The sequence below is a fragment of the Osmia bicornis genome, chromosome 3 (assembly GCF_907164935.1).
Source record: "Osmia bicornis bicornis chromosome 3, iOsmBic2.1, whole genome shotgun sequence".
Taxonomy (NCBI): Eukaryota; Metazoa; Arthropoda; class Insecta; order Hymenoptera; family Megachilidae; genus Osmia; species Osmia bicornis.
The window spans coordinates 6,916,260-6,941,947 of NC_060218.1; the positions used below are offsets into that span (position 1 = coordinate 6,916,260).

At 39.9% G+C, this 25,688-nt stretch overlaps 1 protein-coding gene across 6 annotated transcripts in view; it reads left to right on the forward strand.

The window, feature by feature from the left end:
- LOC114872008 (mucin-19-like) overlaps window positions 1-25,688 on the forward strand; it is a 263,340-nt gene that overhangs the window by 170,345 nt on the left and 67,307 nt on the right. For all 6 annotated transcript variants that reach the window (XM_046285260.1, XM_046285261.1, XM_046285262.1 and 3 more), the window contains exon 2: window positions 6,549-6,672. In XM_046285260.1, the coding sequence (XP_046141216.1) occupies window positions 6,549-6,672 (124 nt within the window). The remainder of the gene's footprint in view (window positions 1-6,548; window positions 6,673-25,688) is intronic.

Sequence of the window (25,688 nt, forward strand, 5' to 3'; positions counted from 1 at the left end):
CGAGCGGTTCGTGATCGGGCGCCGTTAACGTTTCACTTTTCGTGGTCGAAAATTATTCGACCTTCTCTTTCCTCGTCCGTTTTACCCTCGCGTCGTCTTCCTTCGACTACGAACGATTGTGCGCGTTCTGCCTGATAATATCGTGCCGCAGGCCTGGCCGCGGATAGAGACCGCTCGCTCTCTTCGAAGCGTAATGGACACCGAAATTGATCGAGCACGAACGATCTTGCGAATGGGATTATTGATTTGTGGCGGTATTCGGGCCGGGTGCTTTCGTGCCGCGGCAAAACGCAGCCTCGCCACGTTTCGTCTCAATGGGAAACCGTGAACGCTTCCGGACCACCGTTTCATTACGAGTTTCACTCGTTTATGCGTTATCCTCGCCGATTTTCAACCCTTTAATTAGGTGTATAAATTAATTGGATTCAAATTTTCCCGCGTGAACATTTACGCGCAAGTGGTAATGGCACATTGCCATTCTTCTCCCGGCCACCGAAGGGGAAGGGTGGCAGCTCGAACGTCACTTTGATCGTAGGTGTACTTTTACAAATTTTTATTTCTACAATATATGAAATTTTAAAGTAACAATTTGTAGACAGTTCGTATTCAAGTTTCGTAGATGATACACCGCTGTATATACCTGATGGAAATGGTAAATTTACATGCAGGAAATGCTGCATTGTTCAAAGTTTCTAATAGACGACCGCTTCAGCAGTCGCTAACTGGTAAACAGAATGTTTGCTAACTATCTTCACTGCCGCACGTTGTGTATAAATCTTCGTATTATATTTCCACGTTGGCATTGTGATTGCATTGCATTCATACTGCTTTGTTTTTCAATTCGTCTATTATAATATTCAATTTAAATTTAATATTACTATCAGCAGAAATGAGATAATTTTCAGACAGTATAATTGCATGCTTATTTAATTGCACTTTAGAGTTAATGAAAGGTCAGGTGTAATTAATATTGTGTCAGACTTCCGGGTGTATGCTGTATTCTTCTGGAAAAGCGCGTTGACATTTTGCCAGCATTTGCAACTGGTTTCATTAGGAAGGCGATGACATATTGACGTTGGTATACGTCCAGCGGTGATGATTTATTTAGCACCTTCAGTACACGAATTTCCGCAAATTCTTAATCATCTGTTTACAAGTGACAGTCTTATTCGATTATAAACGACTTTGCTAATTATTTGTGAGAGCCAATTTGCAATTTTATCGTACGATTCTGAACGTTACAGCTCTGAAACGAAGCTGGATATCGTTGTTCGCTTCTGTAAAGGACAAACTTCGACCAGCGATTCAAAGTTTGATCACGTATAATGGAGATGGGTGATGGTCGCGGCCCGGTGTACCGCGTCAGAGGATCGTTTCGATGTAGCTTCGTTTTATAGTTAATCGCTCTTTATCGAGCCAGTCGGCCGCAGTTTCCGCGTAAATTATTGCTGTCATAAATTTATCATGGAACGGTAATTATCGGGGTGAAGCCATCCGTCGGAATGGCCGCGAATTACGAGCCAATTCCAATTGGTACGGCTCGGTACATCTAGCGTTGCGGTCTACCTTCGACGATTTATCACCCGTGATCTTCGTTTCTACTCTCTCTCTCTCCTTCTCTCTCTCGCACATATACATATACATACAGCCTCTTTCTCTCTTCGTGCGCGCTTAACAATTTCGATTGCTTTGCGGATACTCCGCTCTCGGATGCTCGCGATTGTTTGCCTGCACAATTACGCCGGTGACTGGAATGCCGAGTGAAACGATTGCACAAACGACCAAGGAGAACCGAATAAATCTGTACGATAATCTCGATTCAACGTTCTCCTGTTGGTGAGCGTTACGTAAGTCCTTTGTAAACTGAAATTTATGGAATCGAAGCTTTCTTTTTGATGTACGACTCGGAAGTCGGTCGACTACGCTGGTGGTCATCCGTGAATGGTGCTATTAATTGACGCACTTTCTTTTTTAAGATTTTTATATTGTGAGCTTGAAAAATTTTATATTGAAAAATTAAACAACTACAATTTCTCTTAAAATTTAACAGATATTTCATTCTAAAATAGAAAATTAAATAATACATTTTGGTTCAAAATCCAAGGCTAAAATAGATACTGCTGAATACAAAATTTTATTATGCTATATCACCATTTATTTTCATCAAGGAGAATCCTTTTCTTCCTAAGATAAAACATAATATTCCGACATCTTTTATTTAACTAACAGCAAAGTTTTATTACTATATTTATCGTATCCCACACAGGAGGTTTCGAATCATGAAATACAACATAGTTGAAGAAACGATTTATTTCACCTTCCCACGTTCAGGTCCAGGTACCAGCGGTTTCGAGGAACGTAAAGACACGTTCTGGTTAGTGTGCATATTACCATGGAAAAGCGTGTGCGAAGGGTAAACTGTTCATAGATCATAGATAAGTATAGTCCACGCGCGGACAACATTCTCAGCTTCAGGTACTCGAACGGACACGAGTCAAGGGTTATGGGAAGCTGACCGTTCTAATGTCACTCCTTGTCAGCAGCACGCGTGCAACTTGATCTTAACATGGAAAACGTGTGCAATTCCTTCCGAGTTATCACCTTCTTTACCATCCTGTACGGTGTTGTTATTTTTGTTTTGTGCAACTATTGTGCGATCAAAGTAGGCTTTCCTAAGAAAAATGGCTATATTGGAAATTCTATACAGGAATTCTCAAAATTATGACGATATTAAGATTAAAAGTAATTTAGAAATAAATTAATATGATTTTTAATGATTAAATATTAGGAATGTCTAGGGAGAAAGGTGGGAAATCAGGTATCACCATTTTCCCTGAGGAAGTCTACTTTGATAGCCAGTGTACGTTTCTGATTATTTGCCAATTATTTTATTTAACTAGAAACGGAATTTTAAAGTAAGAGAAGTGTTGCACAGAAATTTTATTCGAATGTTAGATATTCTATGTTTCAAAATCAACCATATGGTATGATACATTCAAGAATTTTATAAATGTGCATAATTTGGGAAACATTGTATCAAAATTTCCAACGAGCATGATAAGTTATGTCGCAGCAAAACCGCAGAAGGTATCTGACTACGGTACAGCTGTGATTCCATAAATAAGGGTTGCGAGGACTTCCTCCCTGTTTTCAGTTAGCACGTGAAGTGCGTCGAGACACGTTGCACAGAGTAAAGAGGTACACTAGATGAATTATACGGTTGGAAGGGCCTGGTTAAGCTGCTTGCCCTCGTAAAGTGAATTCTGCCAACGAAACCGACCTCAGCTTTTACGACACTTCCGCCCTTCGACCTCCACCCCCTTATACTTTGTCGAATCGCGCGATCATTCTTGTTTTCGAAACTTCACTGCACCTGTTGTTCGCAATCGACTCTCCGACTAGTAATTCATATTTCCCAAAAACGCGTCTAAATTTTTTGTTCTAATATTTTTTATAAAGATTTAAATTTCATTATACAATTCATAATATTAAAAGATACTGAAATATGAAAAATATTGTACATTTAATATAAAATATTCGGAGAAAATTGTCAGGTTCAGAAAATTCAAGGTGAAAGTATTTCAAAATTCTTGGAGGAAAAACTTTCTCGCTACAAGATATTCAACCCTCGCAGATATCCACGTCGTTTGCATTATTTATCGAATCGTATGCACATTTTCGCATACAGCCGCGGTTTTTTCCTGGCTCTCCTTAAAAATGTTGCGGCGTTATCTGCGGTACAAGCAACCCTCCAGCCTTGCACGAGGGAAGGTTACACCGAATATGCGACCACATGGAGAACCACCCTGGAATTCTTATTTTCTCCCCATGAGCACGCCAGTTGGGATTCCAAGCTGGGTCTATGGTCCCGTGAATGTTGATATATATACAGTGGAGAATTTTGCATTTCGAATCTGGGATAAGAGGGTGGCATAGAAAAGTCTGCTTTGCGAAGCACGCTTCGCCTGGTTATGGCTTGATTCCCGTCGGTATTCCTGAAAATATATGTACGAGAACCAAGTGAAAAAAAGGAAATATTCATTGGAACAGACTTTCCACGCATTTTCTTATTTTTTGTTCATTTTAGGTACAGTACAAACTGTTACGGTTATCGTAGTAGAAGATTGTCGTGCAAAGATAGAATATAAATTTTATTTCGAGGATTTCTGAAGTTATTCAACCGCATTCTCAATTACTGTATCAAATAATTCGCATAGATAACCGGCAACAACAGAAACTCGCTTCGCGCACGATCTCGTCGCTTCCCATAGTGTTTAATTTATAATCTAGTTGGGTATACAGTGCATTATAAATTCCAAACTACGCTCGAACATTTCGTTTCCTCGTGAAGCAGCGTTAATTCAAGCTAAAGTAAAATACGTGCTAATTTATTTCTATGAAATTCTGCATAATTAGAGCAGAATTTGATATTCCAATTATATCCCATAATAATTTCCCTTGCGGTAAACAAATTTCTTTTTACAAATATCTATTCTTAGAGTCATTATTTCGCTTAAATATTTTATTGAATTTGCCTTGCATTGTAAAAAATTTGTTATAGCAATAGAAGATTATATAAATGTTCAAATAATTACATCAAGGGATTACTATGGTTTTCATAATCAGTAGAAGGGTTAAAAGGATTGTCTAGTATTTAGAAGATGGAACTGAAATAGAATTTCAAATAAAATTTAACTTACTACTGTCTCACAATCAGTAACATGTTATCCAGGAATTAATAAATGAGTAGAAATATTTTGTCCACAAAGATTTGATTCTTTGCTTTCGAAAACCATACATCACAATGTCTATAATGTTTTCCATAGAATGCTGATAATAATAATAATTCAAAGGCAATAGTGGGTGGAGTGAAAATATATTTCATAATTGATATGAAAGCAAAGAAAGAGAAAGCAAAAGGAGAGAAAGAGGAATAGAACAGGTGGACCGTGAACAAATCGAATTCGGCGCAAATTAGCAGGAACGTGGGCGTGCGAATTCGTCTTGTTGTCACGAGAAATAATTGCCAGGAGGATTCCTGTGGACGGGGATCGGACGGGAAAGGCGAGCCTCCTTCCCTCGGGGTTATAATGCCGGGATGAAGCGCCCGAGGTTATTAGTTTAGGAAGCTGCAAAGTACCCTGAAACAAAGTCTCTCTGTCTCTCTGCAGGGTAATCAATATACAAGCGGCGATCCAGCCTCCGTTTCAGCTCGTTGATTCAAGCTTGAACCACCGACGGAGATCCCTTCGTCGAATTAGTTGCTTGCAAAGCAGAGCCGCTGCTCTGGCAACCGTTCGACGTCAGAGAGCGATAGATGATAGATAGATATACTGGTGTGAATAATTATAGGTTCATGGGGAATTCGAAGAAATTATCTAATGGATCTTTTAACCGGAGAGTGACGAGTTAACTGGTCAGTGGAAAATATTTCTGTTATGTATCGACCCTTATATGGAGACGCGCCTTAACGATGAGGACTTTAAAGGTGACCCACGTAAATTTAAATTCAATATATTTTTAATTATTTAATTGGATATGACGAGTTAACTCGTCAAAATTTACCAGAATGCGCTTTTAATAAATTGGTTCCCCAGTTAAAAAGTTAAGTGTACGAATCTCGTAGTATTTTTCAAAAATACTTTTATAATTACAGTAATTTGGTTTTCGAATTGACTGCTCTGTCATCATTTAGAAAGTATGCGAGTGTCATCAACTTGTTATCATTCGGTCTCAGAAAATAAACCACATAGATGAGTAATAAACAATCTCTTTCAACCTGATTGATGCGAAATTATGAAAGCCTATTTGGTGCTTTCCTTTTTCTCAACCATAGTTTCTTCAGTTAATTTATCTTTGATATCGATCTTCTGCATCCTTCGCAACGTCACTGGTATGTGTAAACACGTTAAAAAACAAAAGAAGAAGAGACGTTTTAATTTTCATGGTATATTCTTCTTCACTTACACAACCTTCGACAGGGAGCTCTGTTTAATGATCGTCGTTCCTCCTGTCGTGGTCGAGATTGAAGATTATAGTAATACCTTTGCATCCTCGTTTTGCCTTACATTATGAAGCAGGGAAACTAGTTTTCGTTTTCAGTCAAGGAAAATGCGTTATTAATCATCTGCTTGATGTACAAAACGTCGTCTGTCTGTTTGTTGTCAGTTTGCTGACCATGAAAGATATACAGGGTGCTTTTCAACTTTCTATTATTTATATTAAACTTGACTAATTTTTTAAATATCCATCAATTTTTCCAAATTTAGATACGTAAGCTGAATAATTATTCTGGTTAATTATAGAATTAATACTCTAGCACATTCGATCATAAAATTGTCACTGCTCATAAAATTCATCAAATGAAACTGCTTCCTTTATGGAACAGGTGATATAAATATTAATGACGGTGCTAACGATATACCAGTTATAATTAATTTAATTAGCAGCATTTCTAAAATTGAAAGATACTTTATCAAACAACGAGTCAACTGCTTATCTTTTCTAATTAATCTTTAATTTAATTATCTTTCTTTTTTGTGTTACAGTCCAAGCAGCACAGCGCTGGGTTCGCTGGATCAGCTGAAGGAGTACCTGACGACAGTGGGAACCTGCAAATGCGGTCTCGAGTGTCCGTTAAGACCTGAACAGGTCTTCAACTTCGACCCTAAGGTATGTTCACCGTCATTTTTATCGTGGTTCTTCAGTCACGACCGTTTCGTGTATTTCGTGTTCGTTAAATTGCTGCAATTATTGCGCTACGAGCGTGTGCGCCGTCTGTTAATCATTTCAAACATCGGCGCATTGTTCATAAGAATGTTGTCATAAAGAAGCTGGATAAATGATATTTAGAATCGGTGAACTTTAGCTTGGATCATAAAGAAGGATTCGGTTTCTTTATGTTTTCATACATCCTCATTTCTTTGGCTCTTTAAAATGTTCAAATAAACTAAAATGAAGAACCAATTTTTTAAATTTATTTTTTCAATGTAAATTCTGGTGTTTTTTTTTGGAGTATTTTAAGAACTAAGTTTTGTATAGTTCAGTATGGTTCAGTTATAAAATAATGTTTCTATATACGATGTTTTTTAATTATAATTTTCTAACATTATAATTTTTGGCTCAATGAAAATATTATACCATTGAACGATTCATGACGATGGAATTCCATCGGATCCATATATTCTTGTGGAATCGACGTCTTTCGTAGGACGCGAATACACGGCCGTAGTGTTCGAAGAATTCAATAAATCCGCAACGAGAAATTCGAATCGGAGAAACGAGCGAGGCTTAAAGCTGGTCGCGAGTAAATCGTAGGTCGTGTAGCAAAAAGAGCAACGATGTTCCTGTCGTAATCTGGCTTGAGAAATCTTCGTGGCCGGCGTTCCTCGTGCAATGAGTCAATACCTGGATATGTTGGCCGAGATGATGCTGAGCAAACGTGCACATGCAATGTCCAGCGAAAGGGAGAGGCACTTAAAGCGTGCGAAGCGTATAGAGGAGGAACAAAACGGCAGGCATGTCGAATCAACGTCGCTCGTTTAGAATTCGTTTTGCATTTTCTGTCCAGATGATCCCACGCCGCGTGAAAATCCTATAGAATAAACAGGATTCGCTGTACGATCATTGAAATCCTCATTTATGCTCGATAATTCATTTTTGAATTAGTATATTGAAAGGGTGCATTCATTTTTTAGAAGTAGAGAATTTTATTATAAATATTTGGGGAGGGGTGCGGGTACCAAAAAATTCGAATACTCGAGCCTCGGGTCGGGTCGGGTCGGGTCGGGTAATGACCGGGTACCAGAAAATTTGGGTATTCGGGACTCGGGTCGGGTCGGGTCATTGCCCGCTCATTAGCGGGTCGAGGTGAGTAGTAATCGAGGCCGATCGGATAGTAATTGGGTCGAATTAGGCAGGATCACGGAAATTTGTCCGTCACATAAATTCATTACGGTACACGTATCAATTAATTTCTTAATGTTATTATTAATTTTGGGTCCATAACAAAATATACTGTATAAACTTTCAGGATCCTGCCCGAACCCGAAAAAAATTCACGACCCTTATTTCCAGATACTTGTCCACCCTCTAAGAAATATATAAAAATTACTAATATTTATTTCCGATTTCCTAAATTAAGCAACACTCAAATATAATCATATCACGTCCACTGGAACATACATATGCAAATTAATACCTATTGATGAATGTTAGTCGATCATTTGCATAATGTTTACCCGACACGAGCAAAATAAAAAGAAACCAGCGTCTCCTTTCCCTAAAGAAAAAACCACACGTATCTCTTCACTGAAGTCACAGTCTATTTGTGAAAAGATCATTATGTGGTTTGTCAAATTTCAACACAACAGTTCTCGGTTAAATCTATACACATGCAAATCGTGTAACCCGACGAAAAGATTCACCGTGTCATTAGCAACAATCGTTATTCCTGTGGTTAAAGTGGCGGACTGTCTCGGACACGGCATCGATGAACTCGTTGAAAGATCGCGAAATTATGCATGCACGAGCATAATGAAAAATTTCTCAGAGGGAGAGAGAGTGCCTCCGCTTTTTATCCGGCTCGTTTTAATAATTCATGCGAAAAAGCGTCTAACGATTGTTCGTCGGGGCGCAAAAGAAAGGAGCAGGGAAAGAAGAACGAATTGGCCCGTCAACGAACGATTACTCTGCAGCGCCGAGTTAACCGAGCGTAATTATCATCGGCTCGCCAATAAGCCCGAAGAAAATGCGCAAGCCGAGCATTAACAACGTTAATTTGGAGGGTGCACGGTGGTGTTGAAATAAAAAATTCACGAAACCAGCGGGGACAAGGAGGGGAAGGCGACCGCGTCCCAACGTCCCGACCGAACGCGAGCTCATCAGTTTTGCTTAATTATTCCGGTAGCATGCGACGATATACGAGGAAAACGTATAATTATCCGTGCACCTGCTTGCTAACCACTCACTCAACCGCTGCTTACCATATCCTCTACCTACGATGCGTTAATACGTTCCTTAATTAAACTTTATCATCCGGCATCGGTTGACAGGAATTCATAGAAGCATCGATCCGACTGTATCCGCCTTGTCGATGACACGCCGATCAACCGACTAATAATTAATAATCATTTGCATATCTCTGACACGACGCGGTGCTTACAATATAATCCCGAGCCGAGTTTAGATCACTTTATCGACCGATTATCGCCTGCAGCTCTCCTCTCATCCTTGTCCTGCTTGATGATTTTCGACCGATATATCCGACCGAGTTATCGATCATTCGGATTAATAGGATCGTGGTTAACAGGATTGATCGTTATGTATGTTCTCGTGATTGCTGATAAAAATGGTTGTTCGAAATTTTCGTGGTGCGTCGACGTTTTATGGGAGCTTTTACGTGTTAACACGTTGATACATCTTTCCGTATGCGGGTGACGCTTGAATTTCCATAGCTATCCATCACTCAGATTATTTGGAGTTTTTCAACTTTCAAGTTTCTTACCTAATAGTAGTGTTTCTAGTTAGGCATTTGAAATTATGAACAAAAGAATGGTTTATTAAAATACTAGAAATTAATTTTTTAATAGAGTACTTTAATTTGCTGTTTTATATTATTCGAGTAATTTTATAGTATTTGGAACTATTCTATCGCTTTCATTTCTTAATTATTTGAGCGAATTAAATTAGTAATGTCGGTCACCGAGATGACCATGTTAAGATACCTTTTACAACGTTTGAACGCTCTTTCATGTGTTCAAGGATCTTAGGGATCGTTTATGGAACAGCAGTTTTTAAATTTTAATTTGGATAGGAGGATTTTCATATTAAGTTGAAACTCGTACAAAATGTTATTTCTCTCTTCTTTATTAATTATTACATTACATTTAAAGTAACTACAATAATTTTTTCATTCAAGAGAAAGGATGATAAAAGATAGAAAAACATTTTTTATGTACATATTTGAAATACTTATTTTTCTGAGCTCTAGTTTAGAACGTCCGAACATCGTTATCCGCTCTGACCGTACGTAAGTTTCATAAATTAGAACTGTCAACGAAACAATTTCAGTTACGTATGTAAAAGTAGATAGACGATTCATTTTGCGGGAGGAATTCCCATCGACAATCAGGTAACCAAGGCTGTTGGTTGTTCGTTTCTGGCAGCAGGCCGGCCAGATTGTATCGGACTCGAATCTGCAATGCAAACCTTCCTATCTAGCCATGGACAATGAGACTGTCAGTCTGGACATTGCACGATTTGAAGGAAAAAGGATGAAAGAAGAATAAGAGTTCGGTGTGTGTCGAGTGAAATTGGCAGTGGTTGGATAAAAAAAAAAAAGATTTCTTGGCTTCGTCTCGTGCGCCTTTGGACGCTTTTGAATAACATTCGGAGAGTTGAGGTACGAATGCCCGCGGGAAAGATAGCGGATTACCATAATCGTGGTAAGGCTCGTTCCTTCGCCAACATGTCAGACATTTATCCTCGGTCAACGATATATGACGGATTTAATTGAATCGTTGCTACACGATCGCTCGTAGGAACATGCCTTGGATTGATAATGGTTATTCGATTAATCTTTGACCCGTTCCCTTGCCTTTCTTCTTCCACAACTTTTTATCTCTTCAGGGTGCAATTTATTGTTTCAGTTTTATAGTAGGTGAGTTAACTGTACGTTCGAATCAGATTTCCCTGAGGAAAATCGTGATATAAGAGAAGCAGGAATTCTATGAATCTTAATTTTGATGATATTAATATTTAAAGTGATTTGGAAACAAAATTATATAGCTTTTAGTTATTGTATATTATAAAATTTGATATATAATTGAAAAATACAAAATGTTTGGACGAAGCGGTGGGAGGTCACAGGCTTATATATAGGGTGTTTCCTCCCCTACATTCTCCTATTGGGCGCGGAGGCGCCCAAGGGGAAAGGTGGGAGTCCGGGAACGGGGAGACCCATCGCAAGGGCCAGAAACCCGAGGTAGCCGTGAATCTGGAAACCCGTGAATATCCAGGGGGAGGTCCAGGAACCCGAGGGCACCCAGGGATCCGGAAAACCTAGGAAAGGGGACATCGCCATTTTCTCTGTAGAAGCCTACCATGCTCGGCGTTGAATGGTGAACCTCTTAAATTTTAATAATTCAGTTCTTCCACAAAAAAAAAAAGAAAATAAACATTTATCGATCCGAATTGACTAAATTTTCTTCCGCATCAATTAATCTGTCACGTGATTCTTGCTTACAATTAAATCGTTTACTGTATCCGTTTACAATGCAGTGAACCGAGCCAATTAAAACGGAACGCGTGAACGTGCAGCAATGAAGAGCTAAATGCACAGCCGCGCCGAAAAATCAAATCGATCGTATCGGGTGCAGCAGCAACGGGCTTTCTGTTCGCGAATACCCAATTACAATGGTCAGACAGCGTAACTATCCTTTCGATCTGAGCAACGTACGTAGGAGACAAGCCTTAACGTTTCCACGAGAACCTTTGATTCGTTCCGATTCTTTATCGAGCCACCACCGGTGTTCCTGTCCGACGTTCTTTCCCTCCTGATGCTCCTTTTGTAGCGCTTCACGTTTCCGCCTATTGTTGCGTGTACGCTGTACGGGAATCATCCAGCCACGAAACGATTTCTCGGTTTCCCGTAGGAAATAGATCGTAGGTCAAATCTAATCACGTCGCGCGATAGAGCAAATAGATTTTCTTTCCACGGAAACGCTCAGGGATTTTATTTTCCATCCAGGAAATCAAATTGCTGAAAGGTGTTCCGTAGACAATGGTGCTCGACACAATGAAAATTGATATAACGAATGAACGATATTTTGATTAAAAATATTATCTCTTTATAGAGGATTTTAATTTCTCAAGTCCAGGTTTCGACGGTGTAGAGATAGTTGCCAAACGCGAACACGACGGTTCCCTACTCTCGAGAGGAGTTAGTTTATGGAGTTGTTGCTATTCATTATCACCACCACGGGCTCGAATAGCTCGACTCTGTCTCGGTGGATGTATTAGCGAGTGCTTAAACGAACGCACGAGTTACACCGTTACGTTAACAAAGGGTAAGCGAGTACCCATTTATTACATGCAGCTCGTCTTGTTTAAGCCGGTGCGTAAGTAATTTGCTTTAATGAATTTCCATCCTCCCTCGTGGCTCTTTCTCTTTAGGCCGCGGGTCATCTCGAACGAACCTCCATTCATGATCGACTCGAAGATTGATATACTGGTACATGTTAATTTTCTTATTTCTGGTGCTATTTAGTTAACCCTTTCACTTACCACATCATACGTGAATTCTTAATTATTTCATTGATTTCTTTTCAAATCATCAAACTGATATCTTCAAAGCTTGTAATTCTTTCATAGAAAATTAACAAATTGATTACCACAGTGAAAATGAGTATTAAAGATTTAATTATTAAGAATAGGAATAATTAATTTTCAAATTTCAAATCTCAGATTTCAAACTTTCTATTTGCTAACATTATTTAAAATAATGTTTTTCTACTATTTTATTTTAATTATTCTTGTATATGTAATTTGCGATGACTCCCATGGCATCCAACGCGTTAGACGCGAAATAAATCATTAATTCGACAAAGAGACAATTGAACTGTTCTTGCACCGTTCTGCGAATTCGATTCTTCAGAGTTCCACGCCCTTTAGGCGAGTCGATTTTTTAAATTTCCAATCGAGCTTCCCAACCATCCTTTGCCGATTAATTCCCGCAAAGTAGAGACTGCGAATTCGTCTCCTTCCCTCGAACGGGAAACTGGGTATGACTTTCGCGAATAAGACGACGAAAAGCCGCGACACAAAAGGGAGGCAACCTCAAAGAGCGTTCTTTGTAATCGACCGGAGCCATCGGCAGGGAAACGAACTTCGCTTGTACAAAGAAAGTAATCTTGTACGGTGTCTCGGTGGAAAAGGATCCGGTCGCTGGCTGGCGAACACACAAAGTTTTCGTGGAGAAAAAGGAAGAGTTATCGGGAACGGGAGGGTGGAATTCGCGACGGATCCCTTTTGTAATTGGCAAACGGTTGCTTCCAGATGAAGAGCACCGCGAAGAAGTCCGTTCGACTTTGATAGTTCAGTAGGAACTTTATGACTGTTCGCGTAGCACATAGGCGAATAGAGAATCCTATCGGGTACGTTTGCGTCTTTGTTAGATCTCGACTCGGGATGAACAGATGAAGTATTCTCGGAATTTCCTTGATGGAATGTCTTTGGAATTCTTGCCCATTCGATTGCACTTCGTAGCTGCTTTAGAGCGGTTTGTATTCATGTTCGTATCTGTATCGTGTATCTACTCGCTGATATATTAGGAGAATTACTTCACCCATGTATTTCAAAAATATATGTTCACCCTCCGCTGGCATACCGCGTCGCTGAGTTCCAGGTAAAATTTGTATTTTTCAGAAATTGTCTTCTGCTTTTTATTTTTATCGCAAGAAGGTTAAACGTTTCTCTTAAATTAAAAGCTTTAAAACAATATAAAATAAAAGACCTAGAAAATTAAAAAAACCCTGCCAACGGAGGGTTAATATAAAAGAAATGGTCCCTAATAAAGTTATCTGCTTAAGTGTAAAAATATTTTATATTTTTGGTTTTAAATAGAAATTTGGAAAATTATTTTTGTTAGATACAATGGCACAATGCGCTTTATACATTAAAGAATTTAGAATTTTGTAGAATTTTCATAAAAAGGAAATGAAAGGTTGATTTCTAACAGACATCAGCAAAGTGAAAACGATGGAAAGGTATTCCGACTGGCGAAGTAGGGAGAAACTGCGAGTTAAGGAGAAAGGAAAAGGGTGGGTGCGCATACAAGCGACCGATATCCGTTTTTATTAATAGAAATTCAATTTGAGTGGAACAAGCTCGGCAATTCGGAGAAAATCGAATTATCCTCGGAATTATCGAGATCGTACGATATCCGTCCACCATCGTGTGTATATACCTGTATACGTAGTCTATAACCGGAGCACGTTTTACCCGTCAAGCACAGTTCACAGCATGAGAGTCGACGATATTTCGTTGCATGAAAACGTAGCGACCTTAATTCCTTCGGTATGAAACGTCGAAACGGTTGATGCATCGTTCGATACGTCAACACGTTGAATTCGATGAAAGAAGAAATTAATTTTGTTAAATTAGGCGTGGAAATTCTTTTAACGAAGGATTCGGGTACGAATAATTTAAAGCTTGGAAATTGAAAGTAACAAAGAATTTCAATATTAAATTTAAATTGTCGAGCTCTTAGTAATCCACCATCCGAGGGTTAAATCATTCTCATTTATATCTACCACTTTCATCTCTTTAATAACCACATATATTCACATTTCCACTTACTTCCACGCCCTAACATTCTCCACGGTTGTTTCTTTAAATTGAACTTTCTTCTCCCTTCAACCGGCACAATGCCTTTCTTCATTTCAAATTACTTTTACTCACTACCTCACCCTCTTCAACATCCTCTTTTCCCAATTTCTACCTCCGCTTCTCGGTGCACTTTCCTCCACTTTTCTTTTTTCAACCTCTCTGTATCCCCCTGTTTTCCGACTGCTTCTCTTCTACCCTTGTCTACCGTAACTTTTCTCCTTTTTCTCCGAACGCCCACTTGCAGTCGGTCCTCTCCTCCTCTTCTTCTTCTTCTTCTTCACGAAGTCAACCCAGCCACCCTCTCCTCGCCGTTCAATCTCCCTGTCTCCCTGCCAGTCTACCTGGACGTATAAATTTATTGCGCTCATTAGCTTGAAATATGGCATCGGGTACGCTCAAAGTTTATGAACGTTAATGCGAGCGCAGTGAATAAGACCGCGGTTCGCTCGTCGCTCACGCGACGGTGACTCGTTCCCGCTCCGCTTTGCTCCGCTCCGCTCTGTTCCTCCGCCGCGCTGAGAAAATCCCATCTGACAAGACCGATCTGCGGAAGACGGCCGGGAATATCGCTCCCGGTGAGATTACAGGCTTCTTGTTAGCGTCGACAACAAGCCGCGACATTAACAAGAGAAACCATTCCATGATATTTTCCTTAATCCTCTGTGTTATTTCTGTTGGTCTTCCGTTCAACTATTGTCGTCACGGGCGTGATTGATTTTCAATTCTGTCTTTTTCAATACGATAATTCATAGCAGCCCTTTGAGGAGCATGAACTCGAAAATTATAATTCGTTTTCTAATTCTAAAAATTGGAAGGATTAATACCTTCCTCGTCTTATAATTTGATGGCATTAACGGCTAAAGGGCCGATCACGCGATATCGCGTGTGCGATTGTTAACTCTTTACGTGTTCAAATATAATTGTTATAATAATTTATAATTCTATACATATTGCGTTATATTATTGATACAAAGCACAGCTATAAGTAAAGATTTATAATATTTGCATTGAAGAATGGGATACTCCCTCTTCAAAAAATTAATATTAAAAATAAATGGAAACGCGTTAATAATCAATATTGTTGAGTTAGGCTATTGCGAATTGATGTGGTTTTGAAATGAAGTGTGTTAGAATTGAGCGTGTAATTGAATATGTGTAATCGGATTTAACCCCTTCACTTGGGGGTTATTACGGTTATCATGGATCCCCATAAGGGTTATCGTAATTGTATTAGCTGTTTGAACAGCTCATTGGGATCATTTTGCTATTACAGAATTTTGTTTTAAAATAGTTCCAGTAATTAAACATGATAATTATATTATTATCGCTACATCTAGATCTTCGTGTATAGTTCATGTTTCAAAAAAGCTCATGGAATAAATATAAATAGTATCAACACTTTCGAAACGGCTGGGGTCGCAGAGGTTCCATTCATATGCAAATGTAGCCAGTTAACAGAGGTTACCTATTTGCGCGTAATCATCCGTATTCACTTGCCAATTACGCTGAGCACATTTTCTGACCGACGACAGGCTTGAACTTACGTAATTACATTGGAAACCTGCACTTGCCTTTTGCCACTTTTAATAAGCTACCATACAAGTGTCAATAAGATATAATCATTCTTACAAAGTCGAACAATATAGAAAACCGTGTACCCTATCTATTCTTAGATCATCGATGTACACTCTCGTGCATAAATCACAGGAAACCTTTTTAGTTATCTGCTTGTTTCATCCAGGAAGAAAATTATTGATAATAATTTCATCTTTATGCACAATAATGACACCAAGTTTACTCGCCAATGCGTGACACTTCAATTTTCATAAAAGTCCATCGCTCATAGTATTAAAATTTTTCCATGAATCTAATTTAGGAAATTTGATATTAGATACTTGAAATTATGGATAATAAATATAATGAAATATCGTACGAATAAAACCATTAGCTGATGAAAATTTCATTAGCTTCGGCGTGGCAGTGAACGTGGTAACAGTGTCAATGAAACCAGTAAGTGTCCCATGGTTTATGTCCAGGAGTGTATACAGGTGTCAACACAGCCGTCAAACATAATTCAGCAATAAAGAAGCCGATAAAAACCGATACGCTGAGACGTTTAAAAAAGCATTATTACGCTTGAGTAATGCAACGGGGCGATTTGTCAGCCGACTAGTTGCACCGGTTCTAGACATCGATCACGTCTACCGAACAGCTTTCCGGACAACAGATTGATTTTCATTATCGCCCTGGATGCTGTCGCTGGAAAATCTAATTGAAACCGATCCGATGAAAGTATTCCATGAGAACGGGCAACGGTAAATACGATTCGTCGGATTATCGCGATATTACTCGTTTAAAGGGTTCGACCCCGACGAACGGGGGCGGAGATGGACAATTAAATGTTGCCTACGAAACGGTATTAAAAAACGGCGTCGGAAGAGTTGACGAGCAAGTGAGCCGTGAAGCGATCGTTAATGCGATTTCAGTCGCGTCCGGCGGTTATCTCCGGGACACGGAGCAGAGGGTGAAGCTGGCGCGACTGCACCCCCGCGGCTGCACCGGCAGGGTTGCATCGCAGCGTATTGAGAGAGCAGGAGGGGAGGAGGGTATCGCCGGGGACACTTGAGGTGAATGTTTTGCGAATGGTCGGTAGATGTCTGGTTTGCTCGAGGCTGATATCGACCTGGGTCTCGAGTCTGGAGCCGCCGCCTTCGACCCCCTCTACTGTTCTCCACCACCACCACCACCACCACGGACACCGCTGGCACACCATCAACGATTCACCACCGGAACAGAGTGATTCCACCACCAGCGCGCGCCTTCACCGCCACCGACATCAAGAGGCTTGCTCTTGCACCGCTCAAAGTTCATGTCCGTTTCATATGTCTCACCTCTCCTCCCCCACCTTGTCCTCTCCGTCGCTCCGTCCGCAAACCCTACGGCGATCCGTTTCTTCCCTTTTCACTTCTCCAGCACGCTTTGTCCCGCTTGCTCTTTCCTTCGCCACCCTTCCGACGACTCGGTACGAGGACCCGTCTAACCGAACGTCTCTCCTTTAAACTCCCGGGACTTGCTTGGCCCAGCCTGACCGCCGCGCCACTCCGGCTTTACGCCCCTTTCCCGGCCACCTCGGCTCTTCGATTTATTCCTACGTTCCGAGCAAAGAAGAACGGCTCCGGGCTGTTCTGATACGTGGGGCCATTTCTGCGATTCAATTCTCCGGGATATCGATGCGGCTAGACGGTTGGATTGAAACCGAGACACGGATTAAGGAAAGGTAGGAGGGATTTCAGATGGCTGCTTCAGATGTTTTATATTCTGATCGCGTTGTAATTAACAATTATTAGAAATTTCAATTTTCTAGTTATAACATTTGGATATTTATGATATTTTGTTGCAATGGTATCGCCAGGCAATTTGTAACTGGTAGGAAGTAAACAAAGGATAATGAAGGACTCGCGTCGTATCAATTAATGAAATCTTTCTCGTGTCGCACCCTTTGGACGCGGTTTTACCCCTTTCATAGCTCACTTCCCGACGAATCGTTATTCAGCCGAATCGGCTGTGATCTATCGTCGGCAGATTCCAGCCGACAGACGCTGTTCGTTGGTTCACCTGTAGTCGGACTGGCGGAGATGAGCGGGCATAAACCAGAAACGTCGTGAAGCGGGACAAAACGGGACAGGGTAGAAAGGTACAAGCTCGTATAGGATACTGCTAAATCCTGCCGGTGGCCCCCGGTTTGTCCGTGTAATTTATGACAAGCCCGAGACAGAGAGGAAAAGAGAGGGTTGGCACATGGTAAGAGGGTGAGCGAAAGGGGTTGCAGAGAAGGAGGAGGATAGCAACAGTAACAGTCTGCTTCCTCCCGTGAAATATAATTCCCAGGCACATTCACGGTTGGATAATCCACGTTCGCTTTGCATGAAAACTTATTACGCTGCCGGTAGCTCGGCCAGGGCCGAGCCATTGTCGGCCCTTCTCTCCCGTGGCTCTCCTCTTCAGCGTCGAGCATGACAAGAGCAATTACACTTTTAAATTACGTTACACGATATTAAGCCCTTCCTTTTCTTCTCCTTCTCTCCTTGCCACTAGCCTCCGCTACTCCTCGTTTCTCCGCTACCTCTTTTCTTCTTTTCTTTTTATACGTGCTCTACTTCTTTCCGCTGCTCGTTCTTCCGTACATTTCTGCCTAGTTTATTCGGCTTCCTAAATTCTCGGTCGGACTGGACCGTCTTGTTACCCTTTCTACAGTTTCGACCTTCCGTTTCACGGATTTGTCTCGGTTGACGTTTGTACCCGACAGTTTTATTCAGGCTCGTTCCTCGTGCTTTCCTTCGGGATTGTTTCTCATTGTCACCGATTGCCTTTTCTCCACTTCCGTGCGGCTCGACTTCTATTTAACGCGCTCCTTCACCGGTTTACGGCGTTTATCAGAGCCACGGTTTTAATTAAGTGAGCGAGGGTTGTCTTTGGTTGAATTTTTTATTTTTAAATTAAACGAAACACAATTGGGATTTTTGTTTTTATTATTATTTTCTTCATTAGTACAGGTGTCTAATAATTATAAATATTTATTTATAACTTCAAATTCGAACTGTTCTTTAATTTTTGTATTTTTTTTATCTTGCCCCTTTCACGACCGTCCATCATGATATAAAGTCAAGATTTCTCGAGACCCTGGTCGGAATATTTTTTCACTTTCTTGCCCTCCCGTATAATTCCCCTTCTGCCGGACGGAATAATAATTACCTTTTCACCACCAACGCCAAATGAAACGAGGGAGGGACGTTTTAATTATTTTATCGCGTGACCGCCGACCGCGACTTCTGCTCCTTCCACCTTGGCTCCCTTGTTCTTCGCAGGAATTGGATATCGCGATACGCAAATGTGACTGACGTTTCATTAATATCCTCGCATCGATCCCCTTTCTACAAATTCGAATTTCAAACCCACGAATTCGAAAAATAAAAAATTAAACCACGAAACCATCCGCGATAGGTTCCGTAACAATTTTCTGCATCCTGCTGTATTTTCTTTCGAGAAACGGAAAATTTGAATACGTAAAGCAATTTCAGGGTGGAATATGAATTCGCGACTTTCCATACCCTCCGTTTATTAAAGATACAGCGAACGAAACGATTTTTCACGGTCCGTCTGATTCGAACGCGTTTAATCCGGTGTTCAACGAGCACGGAACGGACGATTCTTGAAAATTCCACGTTTTTCCGAATCGCTCGTGAAATCCGTGCGGCACAAGCAGCCGGAAACTGGGAACGGGAGGATAGGGTGGAGGCAGAGGCGATGCGAGTTTTCTTTGACGCTGCTGGCCCTAATAAATCAGCCGGAGACCGAGCTGGATACACGATTCTACACGGGGGATGCGTGCAACGGGTTATTCGTTGGCTCGTTCCACCGGTATTTCCGCCAGCTATTCAATTTGCGGCCGTTTCGCGCCCCGCTGCCCCCTTCGTCCTGGACAAATGATTTCACGCTGGAGTTACTCCCTCTACGGGTCGTAGATGTCCCGCGTTTCGGCTAAATTTAGAACGAAATGGATGAAATTTCAAAGAGCATGCACACGCGTTCAATCGATTATTCTCGCTTTCGTTCTGCCGATCGTTCCTCAAGATTTACTTTCGTGGTTAAGGAAAATTGATAGAGTTCATTAGTATTCGGTAAATCGGTAATTGCCAATAAACGGAATTAATCGTGATTCGAGCCATAGAATTTTTATTAGCCATTGAAATAATAATTTATTCCAGGTAAATTTAATTTTTAATTCTAGGTTCTCATTGATTATTTTTTTAAAGGCAATTTGCAGAAATTTATAGTTTTCTATTTAAATTTCGTATGACACAAAATATTTTATTTATTATAAAATATACGTTCACATATCAGGAGAATAGAAAAGATAGAAGTCAGTATAATGAAAGTAAACGCAATTTACACAAGTTGTGTGCAATAAACTGGGAAGCTGCGCGTTAAATCGACAATATTTGTCATATCGATCCAGATGAAAGGTGACAGGCATAATCCATTATGTACTCAATTTCTAAATATCGCTTTGTCGAGGATGTCACTGTCCAGCTCGCGAACGAACCGATTTATAATCCAATGATACCCATCAGCCGATTGGACATTAACAGTCGTATCTCGTGACAGTTGAAACTCTATGAGGTTCGATAAAATTTCATCGATATTTTCCGCATAAATTTCTCGGATATCACGTTTAAATCCCGTATAATGAAAGTTTAACGGACGAGAATGCGTGTTGTATTTCGAATAATTTGTTCGCGCTGCTTGTTTACGATATAACGTCGAGAAATTACATGTCCGTAGTAAATATTTTCATATCGCTGGAAAATTCACGGTAAACGCGTATACCTATATTTTCCAACCACCCACTCTCTGCTTTAATTTACACATTCAGTTTATATTCATTTTGAATATTGGTTCTTTGCGAAACACCTTTGAAATATGAAACGCGTTTAAATCGTACGACACGAGTGATCGTTATTTATAAAAGCAAACCGATAGGTCATTGCAGGAATATAAATTTTTATGTTTAATATGTTTATGAACAAATTTATGTATACGTTGATTTTTAATGCTTTATTCAACAATTTCATCCTCAGCAACGAACATGAATTAATTGCAAAAATTTTTCAAAATATTTCTTATTTATCTATATACTAAATTTTATGATAATAATTAATCAAAACTTATATTATTTTGTTTCTAAATTATTTTTAATCATTTCTCCCTTAGGTGTTCAAAGTTTACTTCTATTTCTTCTCTCATGTAACATTTACACCTTTTGGTGTGCATCTTTTTTGAGACAACCTGCATACATTTTCTCTTCCATTGCATCTTTTCATTCTGTCGCGTTTCGTTGTTTTTCCTTCGAAACAAATTTACGAGAATACAACGGATTCGCTTTATTCCCCGAATTGAATGCAGATCGTCGAACGCGCGCCGTTCGAGAAAAGATTGGAGTAGCTTGTCCTGTCTTGCCTGCAAAAGTTTATTGCATCGGTACGAAGCATGGAGCAACGATTGCAATGAGAAAAAAGTTTAATAAAATATCAGTAAAATAGGGCTGGGAAAAGACGACTGAAGATCTCAATAATAAATTTCTTGATTAATGCTATTAAAATAAAATCTTTTTATTTTAATAAAATATTAATATTGCCATTGAAATTATAATTTATTCCAATAAAAATTTAAGAAACTTTATTTCCTGCTGTAATCTGATAAAAAGAAGATAGACCATTATTATTTGTCCTCGAGAAATATCTGGCAGTATCAATAAAAGTCGGATTTGTGGATCTGTTATCATCCTTTCTATTAAACTTTAACTCGAGGATTCGAATCTTCGCTGACGCGGCATATGATTTTCTAAACATTATACTTCCAATACACGACAATCTTTCGTTTGATAATGAAAGCAGTTCCGTCGGCGTGCAGAGGTACGCAGAAAAATCTAATCCCACCCTCTCACGAGTCGAGAGAGAAAACAGAGGGGGACGAGTTTATCTCCGTTGCACGGTAAGGGGGTGAGAGTTTTTATCGCGCTTCGCTTCTGTCGATCGTAGCTGGCTTTTCGAGCGGCATACCGGGGAGGATCGTAAAGGCCGTAATCCGGAACTGGCTCGAAACAGGCTGTCGTATCTCAGGGAAAAAGAGTGCATCGCATTGTGAGTCGAGTAAACGCGAAGGTCCCGCAGAATAAGAAGGGCGAAGCTTGGCGGACGGGGTAGGGCGAAAGAATGCCACGGTGTACCACCGCCACCCTATCCTGTTCGCCTGTTTGCCGTTCGTTCCTGTATATTTTGTTTCGTTGCGTTTTGTTTTCAGCGAGATCCGGTATTGTCGAGCGCCGCGCAGACGTCGCTCTCTTCGAATGTCTTTCGCTTGCTACGCCTGCGAAACGCGTTGCAACACTCGCCTCCCTATATACCGGGAAATGTACGAGACCGTTTGCATGCGTTTTCCGTTTCATGTACTTTCGCAATATCTACCGTGGAAAAAAGGAGAAAACAGATAGGATGCCGCCGTTTTTCCGTATGGTCGGCTCCTACATACGGGGTGGTTCAGGCGTTTCCAATCGTTTATGCGCTACTATATTTTGCAAAAATTTCTTTATTTCTAAATTGCAATTATTTAATTTGCGATCATACTATTTTTAAATTGAAATTTTTCACATGATACTTTTCAGAATTAATATGATAGTTGAAAGGGTAGAAGTATGACCCCCTTTGGTAATTTTCTTATTATCATAAAGACAGAAATTTAAAGAAGTTTAAAATATTAATTTTACGAAAGTAAATATTAGATTTAAGGAAAGGACCCTTAATTTTCTTTTATTTTTTTATTTTTTTATTATTGATTTATATTGAATTTTTTAACAGTCTATGAATTAATCCTTAAAATCAACATAAAATCAAATCATTCGAAGCCAGAATATCCTGCTTCTCATCAGATCCACCCAGTATACTATGAAAGAGGGTCCACAATCCCCTCGGCGTATTTGCCAAGCAGGAGACGCGGAATATTTCAATATGTTTGTATATTTGCCTAGTTCATTGTATCGGAAATATTGCCAAGCGGGAGAGTCGAATGCGAGGAAGCCGAGTTTCATCAGCGAATGGGGTATCAGGATTGGGTGGCGGTGGTGTCGGGTCATCAGCCTTTCTTCGTCCCTTCTTTTTCGACTGTTCGCGTCCGGCTGTGTACGGCTAATGGCACTTTAAACGTCCCGACACCACGTGGTATCGCTTTTGTGAACGAGGCGATGCTTTTATCACGTGCCAGCGCGATTTGTTTGCCCCGCGAAGAGGATTAAGCGCGGACCGTGCAAGTTTATCGGTGTTAATCTTGCGACTTTTTCGCGAGACCCATTTTTCTTTCGGAATATCGAGACGAAGTTTCCTCTTCCCCTTGAACGCGTTATTTATGGTTGCGAACGGCGGGGCCGGGTCTCGCGAGCGTTTAAGTGAAAAATTGATGGTCGAAGGTTTGTCAAAGTTCAACGCCATCTCGTATCTTATATCTGTTCTGAGGCAGAAATTAACGATCCCTTGAATTATGAAACAAGACTTCTTTATGATTTCCGAAAATATTCGGTTCTTTAATATTCTTTAATAAAAATTCACATTACACTTTTTTAAGCTTTATTCTGCTTCGTGTAACTTCGAATCCCTGGAAAATGATAATCGACAGAAAAAAATCGCAATGTAACTGGGATGGAAACAAGGTTCGCCTTTTGCTTTCCAGCAGCTGCGCACCACGTTCCCAGTTTTTGTAACTTTCACCCACGTCCCCTTTGTCCTCGAGCACCCTTCGCTTCCAACCCCCCTCCTTGCTCGTGATCTGGTATTCACGTACATTTCGAATTAATTGAACTGTACCGGCGGTGTTGGGGCACAATGTAACATTGTGCTCAGCGAGATTAATAATAGTCGTTGTCGCGTTCTCAGAGGGTTGACGGTGGTGGAATGAAAAGCTGCGGTAGATATCAGGTCGAGGACGACAAAGGGGCGGAAAGGTGGCTGCTCGATAAATAAATGTTTCTTCATTCCACAATTAGTGGAAGAATGTTAAAAATTTCTGCTGGTTCTAATAAAACGAGCGAACCGTTGAATGGGGAGAAAGGGTGCACGGTGCTTGTATTCTTTTAATTATTAACTGAACCTGCGTGGGGCTTTTTTAGGAGTAATTAACAGGCATGTAGGTGTATTTGGCATAGTTGGGCATTGTTTCAAATAATTTTTTATGATACAAATTTTGGTTAAAACTAATTAATAATTAAACATTTAATTAATTATTTGAAACTATCAGGAATTTTATTTGAAATAACAGCTTATTTCAAATAAAAATGTTTTTAAATTGAAAATAATTTGGTTTTATTGGAGATTTTTATTCAAAGATCTATAAATAAATTTTCAATCAAAGAAAAAATTATTTCTTATTTAAAATATGTATCAGAAGATTATTTGAAATAATGCCCAACTCTAGTATTAGTTAAACTTTTGTTTAATATACAATTTAACAAGAAGCAATTTAATCATAATTATTTTACAAATCTCTTAAGCAGTTTATTGAGATTTTTAATGAACAGTGAATCTCACCAATTTGCAGTCCAAATAAAAAACCTTTAAATTACAGACAATTAATAAATGCAAATATTACTTTTAAGACTGAAGCAGTATAATTTTTAAAATGAAATGGATTACGAGCCATATTACTCGTTAAAGTCGAAAAGAAGGTGTGTCGTAACAAGATTGAATCGCATGGTCAGAAATAATCGAGGCTCATCGATGAAGAACAAGAAGAAATGAAGGCAAAGGACGAAGAAGGAGATGAAAGGGATAGGAAGTTAAAAAAGAAGAAGAAACCGGCGATCCAGCACCAAGTGCAAGGGCTCACTGAGGCCGACTCGTTGCACTTTACGGTCGAGCTTGACCACGATAGGAGAAAAACGTCTCAGGGCCAACCGGTATCCCTCCTCCTCTTTATCCACCCTTTCCCTAGTCCCTTACCGATTCCTCCGGCTCCTTTCCTTTTCTTGAATGAGCATTTATTATCGGGGTAAGACTGCGTGGCAGCCTGCCAGGGCGCGCTTGATCTTACTTCGTGCGCCTTGTAAAACACCACTTTCATACCTCTGAAAAGCAATTTAATTCAACGCTCCCTATCCTCCTGGCTTCCTTGTATCCGTGTTTCTCCCCCCATCTCGCGGATCCCTTATTTCTATGAACGTATATATATAGAGAAAGATTTGTATCGCGAGGTGAAGCGCGTTATCAGCGCTGATCTGGATCCGTTTAATCCAGCTTTTCCATCATTTCTTTGCACCGCGATGGTTGGTTAAATCGGCTTTATTGAAATGTTAATTTCGCGGAGGAAATATGGATCGACCAGTCGGATCGTTGAGCTGATATTAATCGTAGGAAACAATTTCGTTCCGTTTGGAACTGCAGTTGCAGTTGCAGCTGCGACATGGTACACTGCAGTTCTGTACTTAAAATGTTGTACCGTTATCTTGGACAGAGATGAATTGTTGTTTATTAATTGTATGAAATTTCAAGCCCGTTATTTCATCCTCGGACGACGGACCATGGAAATAGTCCTAATTTTAATTTAATTTTTTCTCGTACACACTTGCAGCTGAGTTGCTAAATAAAATTCCTCATATTGCAAGAAATATAGTTAACATATTTTACACTTTTCGCAACGCGAGAGTGAAAGTATGTTGTAAAATAAGCTGCCTCGACAAAAATAAAACGTTCTAAAAA